This window comes from Lolium rigidum, chromosome 2, assembly GCF_022539505.1.
Source record: "Lolium rigidum isolate FL_2022 chromosome 2, APGP_CSIRO_Lrig_0.1, whole genome shotgun sequence".
In the NCBI taxonomy this organism is placed as follows: domain Eukaryota; kingdom Viridiplantae; phylum Streptophyta; class Magnoliopsida; order Poales; family Poaceae; genus Lolium; species Lolium rigidum.
Genome location: NC_061509.1, coordinates 39,482,437 through 39,493,118, shown reverse-complemented (window position 1 = coordinate 39,493,118; position 10,682 = coordinate 39,482,437). Strand labels below are relative to the sequence as shown.

At 45.9% G+C, this 10,682-nt stretch overlaps 1 protein-coding gene across 1 annotated transcript; it reads right to left on the bottom strand.

Annotated features, from left to right (window-relative positions):
• Positions 1-333: 333 nt before the first annotated feature.
• LOC124691611 (probable serine/threonine-protein kinase PIX13) lies at positions 334-3,809 on the bottom strand. The gene is made up of 6 exons (XM_047224904.1): positions 3,636-3,809; positions 2,523-2,896; positions 1,778-1,913; positions 1,520-1,656; positions 1,319-1,442; positions 334-797 (listed from the first exon to the last, which is right to left on the bottom strand). Exons 1-6 carry the CDS (start codon positions 3,700-3,702, stop codon positions 334-336), a joined length of 1,302 nt encoding a protein of 433 aa, XP_047080860.1. The 5' UTR covers positions 3,703-3,809.
• Positions 3,810-10,682: the final 6,873 nt, after the last annotated feature.

The following is a 10,682-nucleotide window of genomic DNA, read 5'->3' as shown; positions in this document are numbered from 1 at the left end:
TATATACATAGTACAAACAAATGAAATGATAACAATTACCAACACAAAACTGTTGAATTGCATAGTCTCTTCTGGTATCTTAGCAGCTCCACATCATGATATACTATTATCCAACCAAATGCAAAACAAATCGCAGAACATGGAAGAATTATTACCTCTGCTATTTCTAGATCTTCACAATATACAATTACAAGACATCTCTGATTTCCTTTTTTTCTACAGTCTACACACACTGTCGTCCAACACAACCTCAGAGAAAAATTACTAATTTAATTAGACCATGTACAGGAAAGAATGTCATCATCATCATCAGCTCCGAGAGCCGCCAGAGGATCACCGTGCCTTGGTGGCATGTCCATTGGTGGCCCTCGAACCGCGGCGCCCATCGCTGCCTCCGTGTGGCGACGACCGCTGGTGCACCGCAGAGTGGCCATGGGTGCGGCTCCGTGATGACGTCCCACTCCCTCCTCTTGCCTCCCTTGTTCGGCTCTTCATCGCCTCGATCTGCTCGAGCGTCTCGAGGACCTCCTTCATCGAGGGCCTGCTCCTGGGCTCGCCGGCAAGGCAGTTCAACGTCAGCTGTGCCGACTGGAGGGCTTGTTTGGAGTTGTACTGGCCCTCAAACCGGGGGTCCATGAGACGCGCCAGCTTTCTCCGGTCAGCCAAGTAGGGCTTCGCCCAGTCAACGAGACTGAGCTGTCCGTTGGGACGATTGGGGTCCAACGCTCGCTGGCCGGACAGCATCTCCAGCATCACAACTCCGAAACCATATACATCGCTCTTGACATATAAATGACCTGGACATTGTTCAGAGCATGCAGTTAGAACAGCCATCAACATCTAAGAAAGCAACTACACATAGCAACTTCCAAACTCAAAATTCTACAAGGATGAATGGAGCTATGGGATGAAAAGCTAACTTGAAATAGAAATCATTGGTACGAATAAGTGCAATTTTATGTGCATTAATTTTTCTCTTTTTAAGAAGGTGACAGGCTGACTGTACAGGGATGCAAATGCAAAAAAAGTACAGTTAAAGTCCTAAGACATGGCTCATCATGAATAAACTATCCAGCAGAGAGAAGCAATTGCCGTGAATGATTGACAAGCCTACTTAATGTAGAACTCTAAATTTGGAAGAAAATGTGAGAATTCATTTTCCATATGGGGCAACTAACCTATCTGGCATGCGTTTCAGTTCAGTTGGTACGATAACTGGTATATATCAATTGCAGACAGCATTATCAGATCATATATATCTGTTACCTCAAAAAAAAAATCATATATATCTATGTATGACATTCATGAGGACACATACCGGTGGCTACATATTCGGGAGCTGCGTATCCATAGGTGCCCATGACCCTCGTCGTGATATGCGAGTTGCTACCAGTTGGTCCAAGCTTGGCAAGACCAAAATCAGAGAGCTTCGCGTTGTAATTCTGCCAAAGGAATACAGTCAGCATTTGAAGTCAACAAATAGATAACAGATAGGTAAATTGTATATTAGAAAGCTTACTGCATCTAGAAGAATATTAGAAGCCTTGAAATCACGGTAGATAACTTGCTTCTCGGATGCATGCAAGAATGCAAGTCCTCGAGCTGCGCCAATGGCTATCTTCAACCTCAGTTCCCATGATAATGGAGCACATCCTCCTAAGGAAATGCAATAGGTTCCAATATCAGTATTTTTAAGTGAATTGGCTGCTCATGAACCTATTTTGAAGTAAAATACAAAGAAGAAAAGATGAAAAAATTATCAGCAGTAATAGCTCACTTCGGAAAAGATGGTTTTCCAAGCTCCCTTTGGCCATGAACTCGTACACTAGTAATAGTTCCTTGTCCTCCCAGCAGTACCCCAATAGCTTGACAAGGTTTGGGTGCGAGAGCCTTCCCAAAAAGTTTATCTCTGACTGCAAGTCGGTAACCAGAAATGATAATTAGATACGGCAGCTGTAGTAACCTTTCGAAGTGATGATTCTGTAAGACAACACTAGGAGCATCAAGTCGCATCTGCCAGCCTAGTGGTAGCATTTGTATGTAACAGAGTTGACCAAACAAAGAGAAGCAACTACATTGTGATAAACATGTGGATTATTGGGTATTTCTTGTCAACAGGTGTGAACAAGCTCATCATAGCACTCCCCAACAATATGTTTCTGGTCAGCACTTGGAAAAATGACACTAACAAGTCACCAAAAGTTAAACAAAGCACAAAGATCCATAACTCCAAGAGCATATAATGACCAGGAAAATATTCAAAATTGAAGTGATCTTTTAAAAACCTTGCCAGTGGTGTGCGGACAGAAGGCGGGCTGTGTCATCAGCAAACAGTACAAAACTAAACTCATAGCAGTTCTCACGCTTGGGCTGATCCAATTACCATCAGCAGCAAATAAAACTAAGTCAAACCCCCAAGCTTGCCAAGATTCCCGTGCTCATACTCATCAAGTTGGAAACTTGGAATCTCAAATCCCAAAAAAAAAACAAAACAAAGAAGGCGAAGAAGGGCCAGATTTTACCTGCCATTCCTCATATCCCTGCAAGCTCTCCGAGTTGAGCTTCTTGACAGCGACCACCATGCCAGTGCCACTCTTGGCCGGGTTCATCGTCTTCTCGTCCACCCACCCCTTGTACACCCTCCCGAACCCACCCTCCCCGAGCACACTGTCAGGCCTGAAGTTCTTGGTAGCCGTCCGGAGTTCAAGGAACGTGAACGTGCGGAGGTTCGGCGCCTCCAGGATCTGGCCCTCGAGGAACCCTCCCTCGTCGAACCCGCCGTTCGTGCCGACGCTGCCTGTAGAGGAGGCCATGAAGCCGCTGCTCCCGGTGGAGAGCTTCCCCGTGGTGCTGTTGCTGGTTGTTACGCTGCCGCTCGTCTTGAAGGTCGTCGTCCCTGTTGTACAGTTTGCACACGTTGTTAGCATACTGAATTTGTTTCAGTCGCGAAAATAAACATACTGAATTTGATTGTCTGAGAGTTCAACTGAAGTTGGGGACTGTTTTCTCCCCATCATAGGAAACATTTAGGATTGATTCCGTGGTATATGGTAGCTGCCGCCTATATGATCCATGGAATGGGGGGAAACTAATCATCTTTTTCCCTGACAGGGTATTTCTAAACTAAAGTTTCGTAGATGCTAGCAAAGCAAGCATTAACCATGGAGAATGGAAAAGTACGGCTCTGTGATATTATGATACTAATTCAGTTAATTCCTTTCCCCTCATCTCTCCCTACTGCCTCAACGAAGAACGGAGGAATCTGAAACTAGTAAACCAAACAGCTTGCCCCGGTTCCTTAACACCACCCCTAACCAATTCAGCAAGACAGACTGACTGACCGACACAGGAAAAAACAACACAAACTTTTTAAGCTAGGGGAGCTAACTCAGACTGAAAATCAACTAAACTAAAACAGACTCTTGGCCTAGACAACCATGGCGTTCCTTCCTGGCTTTCTGCACCGCGACGACAAAACAAACATCGGAGCAGGAACCAAGAAAACCATCCGCCTAGGACAGGCCGGGGCTGGCAGGGCAGGATCCGGGGATCGGAAAGGCACAAGAAAAGTTACAGGAGAATGGACCTGAAACCCAGACTCAAGTTCTTGGAAGAAGACCAGATGTAAGCCTCACCTGGGCTAGAGGGCCTGTAATCCGCCGCCACATGAGCCCGCCCCGCGCCGCCGCAGATGTTCCCCATCTTCCTCTCCTCCCCTCTATTACTCCGGGTCAAGGAGGAACTGGGGAGGAGACGAGAAACCGAGGATGGCTTGGGGAGGAGACAAGGGGAAGAGGAAGACGAGTAGGGGGGAGGGGAAGTCAAGGGGGAGGCAGGCTTGATAAGTAAGCAGAGACTGTAGTGGTAGTGCAGGGGGGAAGACGAGAGGAGAAGCTGCCAACTGAAGAAAGTCTCCGGTTTGGCTTTGTTTGTGTCTCCATGTGCCCCGGACTGCACTTCAACTTCGAGTTTCCTTTTCCTTGAAACTCAAACTGTGTGTGCTACTTTACTTTTTTTTTTCTTTCAAGTGTGCTACTTTCCGTTTCATTATTATAGTAGTATTGTTAACCAAAAAAGTGTACTGCCCCGGACGTCTTCAAGGTGCAGTTGCATATAGATATGGATACATGATGGTGTGCACTGCCGCTGTTCTGAAACAGATCACATGGCGTGTTAAAATGTGTTGTCACTTTCCAATTTCCCCCATATCTTTGAGTGCTAATTAATGCCATGGAAATTTCTACTGAATGTTTTGTTTTTTGCAAATAGAACTCTAGGCATCGAACAGTATAAATCACCTCAAGAAAAACAAAAATTACAACGAAATCCTTAAGATGTCATTCGTCTTCAACCTCTAAAACGTGTCGACAGCGCGCCACCGCTCGTCCCTGAGATGGCCTAACGTTGTTGGTTGCGGACGGGAAGTCGCCGAATGGGCCAAGAAGACCACATCCATCCCGGATGCGAAGAAGAAGGACTAACCGCCAAGTAAGCTCCATGAAGATCCGGAGATCCCCCCAACCCCCACCCCCACAGCCAGAAGAAAACCTCGAGAACCACACCACTCCTACAAACTTCTCGATGCCGCGGTCGAGATGGGGCTGAAGCCCAGGAGACTTTATTGGAGAAGATGTCGCCGCCACCACCTGAGCGTCGTCCCATCAAACTAAAACCCTAGAAACAATGGGAGCGGACCTCTCCCGCTTACGGGAGCCGAGATCCACCCCGCCTCCATGGCCTGAAGGCCACAGAAGCAAGGCAGAACGACGGGTGATGAGAGGCGGCTGGGAGCCCTAGTCACCTTGAAATCTCCTCAAGTCGTGTCGTACCCGTTGACGGTGTTGAGTGTCTCTTTAATTCGCAAGATTCTGAAACACGGAAGTGGTAGAATTAGAGTGGCATACTTTCTTCAATTTTACACCATAGATAAACAAAGATATTCTTCAAAGAGATCTAGGTAAACTTCGTAGGAATTTGAATTGTACAAGCCAAATGACCAACGTAGGAAATTTGCCTAAGGATCCAAATCTTGTAAATATCAGAGGAAGTTCCACTGAATCAAAGGAGCCCTAGTTCAGGGATTATCTAAGGAAATAAGACTAGTTCAGACGGGGACTGTGCTTATAAGAATACTTAGTTTAATATCCTTGGGTAAACGTGGCATCAAGAAACAAGAGTTTGTACAAAAGGACTGCCGTATTACAAATTGTGTTTGACCTGGGTTTTGTTGGGTGTGGCTAGAATTGGTCCAGGAATCACACCACATATCTGCCAGTGCTTAACCAGTTTGTTTGACCAGGCAAGCTAAGCTACCTAGGGTTTCCTCCTATTTACCAAACAACGGTTTAGTCGCTGTCCTTGCATAAAAGCAAAAAAGGGAAGTGGCATGCAGAGAATGGGAGACTAGCTAGAGGCACGCGTGAGATCTTGGGAGGTTGACAATAGTGGCACAACAGTTATTATCGATGGTGCTACTAGGTAGAACGTGTCAAAGAATTCGTGTGTTTAACTAGCTTGTTTTGCTCAAAAAAAAAAAACTAACTTGTTTCGCAAAAAAAAAAAAAGTTGTTGGTCCCTGTCAAGTGTCAAACTTAGCCACTGTGTTTTCTTCTGATCTTTGGTCTAGTTTTTGGACCAATCTAAAACCATGTTTATATCTTAACCAGGTAACCATGACTTAATACACCCAGGTGTGTTCACACGCATTGACGCATATACCATAGCCATAAAAGATGTTGATGTGGATTTATGCTTACATGATCAGCTACTTTTGACTTGACTAATTAAACATCTTTGTTTGGTGGACATGTCAGATTATGAGATGCCATCAGCATATCTCTCACCTCACTGGTAGAAAAATGGCCTTCCGTCCAGCCCCATTAGTCGTCAAAATATAGGAACCGCGATTAATGGGGTCTTTAGTCGCGGTTCGGGTGGCGAACCGCGACTAAAGACCTGGGCCTAGCGCGCTCGGTGGCCAGCTGGTCGACGGGAGGGGCTTTAGTCGCGGTTGGCCAGGCCAACCGCGACTAAAGGTCCTTAGGCCTGGCCTGAAGGCCTTTAGTCGCGGTTGGCGAGGCCAACCGGGACTAAAGGCCCATCCCTATAAAAGGGCCTCAGCTCACAGCACTTAGCCATTTGGTGTCACTTCTCTTCACAAGCTTCACAAAGGGGTGTAGGTTTGCTTTTGGTTTCTCTTATGCACACAAGGTGTTTGATGAAATGCCCCAAGAGCATGAAACAAACATGATATGAAGTGTCGGAGCCACACTTGAGCTTCCTCATTTTTTTCCTCCTCGATCGCGGTTAGCAACTTGAACATTTCATATGTGTCATTGATAAAATATGCATGTGTGTAGTTTATTGTTTAATTTCTATTGTTTATAGCTAGTTAGTTTAACAAATGCATGATGGTTAATTATATATTTTATATTATAATAATGCAGATGAATCGGCAATGGATGTACGGTAACCGATTCTCCGGCGAGTTCACTACGGGTTTGAAAGATTTCCTCGTAGTGGCTAATGCGAACAAGCGAAGGGTTTTGTTATCTGTCCATGTGTTGGCTGTAAGAATCGGAAGGGTTACTCTTCCTCAAGAGAAGTTCACCTGCACCTGCTTCGGCACGGTTTCATGCCAAGCTATAATTGTTGGACCAAGCATGGAGAAAGAGGGGTTATAATGGAAGAAGATGAAGAAGGGGATGATTTCATCGATGAAAACTATCTTGATCATTTCGGTGATACTTTCATGGAGGATGCGGAAGGTGAAGGGGAAGGTGAAGAAGAGGCACGTGATGAGCCCGTTGATGATCTTGGTCGGACCATTGCTGATGCACGGAGACGCTGCGAAACTGAAAAGGAGAGGGAGAATTTGGATCGCATGTTAGAGCATCATAGAAAGTCGCTGTACCCCGGATGCGATAATGGTCTGAAAAAGCTGGGCTGCACACTGGATTTGCTGAAATGGAAGGCACAGGCAGGTGTAGCTGATTCGGTATTTGAAAACTTGCTGAAAATATTGAAGAATATGTTTCCAAAGAATAACGAGTTGCCCGCCAGTACGTACGAAGCAAAGAAGGTTGTCTGCCCTCTAGGTTTAGAGGTTACGAAGATACATGCATGCATCAACGATCGCATCCTCTACCGCGGTGAATACGAGAATTTGAATGAATGTCCGGTATGCACTCTGCATTGCGTTATAAGATCGAGGCGATGACCCCGGTGACGATGTTGAGGGCGAGAAACCCAGGAACAGGGTTCTCGCCAAGGTGATGTGGTATGCTCCTATAATACCACGGTTAAAACGTCTATTCAGGAACAAAGAGCATGCCAAGTTGTTGCGATGTCACAAAGAGGACCGTAAGTCGGATGGGGAGTTGAGACACCCCGCAGATGGAACGCAATGGAGAAAGATCGACAGAGAGTTCAAAGATTTTGCAGCTGACGCAAGGAACATAAGATTTGGTCTAAGTACAGATGGCATGAATCCTTTTGGCGAGCAGAGCTCCAGCCATAGCACCTGGCCCGTGACTATGCATATACAACCTTCCTCCTTGGTTGTGCATGAAGCGGAAGTTCATTATGATGCCAGTGCTCATCCAAGGTCCGAAGCAACCCGGCAACGACATCGATGTGTACCTAAGGCCATTAGTTGATGAACTTTTACAGCTGTGGGGCAGACCTGGTGTCCGTGTGTGGGATGAGCACAAAGAAGAGGAATTTGACCTACGAGCGTTGCTTTTCGTAACCATCAACGATTGGCCTGTTGTTAGTAACCTTTCGGGACTGTCAAATAAGGGATACAATGCATGCACGCACTGCTTACATGAGACTGAAAGTGTACATTTGCCAAATTGTAAGAAGAACGTGTACCTTGGGCATCGTCGATTTCTTCCGAAAATTCATCCAGTAAGAAAGAAAGGCAAGCATTACAACGGCAAGGCAGATCACCGGCCGAAGCCTACGGAACGCACTGGTGCTGAGGTATTTGATATGGTCAAGGATTTGAAAGTCATCTTTGGAAAGGGTCCTCGCGGACAATCAGTTCCGAAGGGAGCTGACGGGCACGCAGCCATGTGGAAGAAGAAATCTATATTCTGGGAGCTAGAATATTGGAAAGTCCTAGATGTCCGCTCTGCAATCGACGTGATGCATGTTACGAAGAATATTTGCGTGAACCTCCTAAGCTTCTTGGGCGTGTATGGGAAGAAAAATGATCAATGGTAAGGAAATCGGTAATCGTTAACTGCTCGGTTGGCTTGGGAGTAGCGATTAATCGGAATTCGGACGATTAACTGATTTAATCGGTCGGCTATTAATCGGTGTAACCTACACAAAATAGCACGTAAAAAATAGTTTATATAAGAAAAATAATAGTATATGAGCCTCTATATGTCTGGCCCTACTTCTCTAGAGCCTAAAATCCCAGAAAAACATGTATGCTTCTCCTTCGTGGCCTAATCTTCAAAGCCACGGGCGAATCAGGATCCACTAGTCGAAGCCACGTTTCTTCCTTCCACTTCTTATCATCTCACCTCTGAAGTTTATCTTCTCGCACCATCTACCTAGCTAGGGTACGACCCCTCTTACACCTCAACCACCTAACCTATCGAAGGCGCACTTGAGCTTCTGCACAAGCTACTCAAGATGTTCGAGCTCCTGTATCTAGGCAACTGAGAGTAACTGGTCTGGGAGGGCAAGGAACTAGTTGGCGACAGCGGAATTCGAGCTGTTGGAGGCTGAAATCAAGCGGGAGCTTTGGAAAACCTACTTTATTGGGGAAGGGTAGCGCCTGTACTAGCTATATGCATTGAAAAGTTTATAACTTTTTTGAGCAAGTGTAGCAGTTAATCGGGAACTGAAGGAGATATGCCCTAGAGGCAATAATAAAGTGGTTATTATTTATATCTTTATGTTTATGATAAATGTTTATATATCATGCTATAATTGTATTAACCGAAACATTAGTACATGTGTGATATGTAGACAAACAAAGAGTCCCTAGTATGCCTCTTAACTAGCTTGTTGATTAATAGATGATTAGTTTCATAATCATGAACATTGGATGTTATTAATAACAAGGTTATATCATTGTATGAATGATGTAATGGACACACCCAATTAAGCGTAGCATAAGATCTCGTCATTAAGTTATTTGCTATAAGCTTTCGATACATAGTTACCTAGTCCTTATGACCATGAGATCATGTAAATCACTTATACCGGAAAGGTATTTTGATTACACCAAACTCCACTGCGTAAATGGGTGGTTATAAAGGTGGGATTAAGTATCCGGAAAGTATGAGTTGAGGCATATGGATCAACAGTGGGATTTGTCCATCCCGATGACGGATAGATATACTCTGGGCCCTCTCGGTGGAATGTCGTCTAATGTCTTGCAAGCATATGAATAAGTTCATAAGAGACCACATACCACGGTACGAGTAAAGAGTACTTGTCGGGAGACGAGGTTGAACAAGGTATAGAGTGATACCGATGATCAAACCTCGGACAAGTAAAATATCGCGTGACAAAGGGAATTGGTATCGTATGTGAATGGTTCATTCGATCACTAAAGTCATCGTTGAATATGTGGGAGCCATTATGGATCTCCGGATCCCGCTATTGGTTATTGGTCGGAGTGAGTACTCAACCATGTCCGCATAGTTCGCGAACCGTAGGGTGACACACTTAAAGTTGGATGTTGAAATGGTAGAACTTGAATATGGAATGGAGTTCGAATATTTGTTCGGAGTCCCGGATGAGATCCCGGACATCACGAGGAGTTCCGGAATGGTCCGGAGAATAAGATTCATATATAGGATGTCATTTTATGTGATTTAAAATGATTCGGAAGGTTCTATGGAAGGTTCTAGAAGGTTCTAGAAAAGTCCGGAAGAAACCACCAAGGAAGGCGGAGTCCCGGTGGGACTCCACCTCCCATGGCCGGCCAACCATAAGGGGAGGAGTCCCAAGTGGACTCCCCAAGGGGGCCGGCCACCCCTCCCAAGGAAGGTGGGATTCCCACCTCTAGTGGGAGTCCTAGCTTGGGTAGGTTTCATGTGTTATGGAAGGTTTTGGTTTGGGGTCTTATTAGAAGACTTGTAGACCAACTCTTGGGTGTTCCACCTATATAATGAGGGCCAAGGGGAGGGGGCCGGCCACCCCAAGCACCACAAGGTGGCCGCACCACTAGATGGCCGGCGCCCCCCTCTCCCCAAACCCTAGCCGCCCCACTACTCCTTCTTCCCCGCACGCTTAGCGAAGCTCCGCCGGGATTCTCCACCGCCACCGACACCACGCCGTCGTGCTATCGGATTCAAGAGGAGCTACTACTTCTGCTGCCCGCTGGAACGGGGAGGTGGACGTCGTCTTCATCAACAACCGAACGTGTGACCGAGTACGGAGGTGCTGCCCGTTCGTGGCGCCGGTTGATGTCTACGTTCCCCCTCCTTTCCTGTAAACAGTGTTGGGCCTCCAAGAGCAGAGGTTTGTAGAACAGCAGCAAGTTTTCCCTTAAGTGGATACCTGATGACCCACAAGTATAGGGGGTGTATCGTAGTATCTTCGATAAGTAAGAATGTCGATCCCAACGAGGAGCAGAAGGTGTTGACAAGCAGTTTTGATGAAGGATTCACTGTAAATGCTCACAGACAAGTATTCAGGTGGTTTTGATGTAA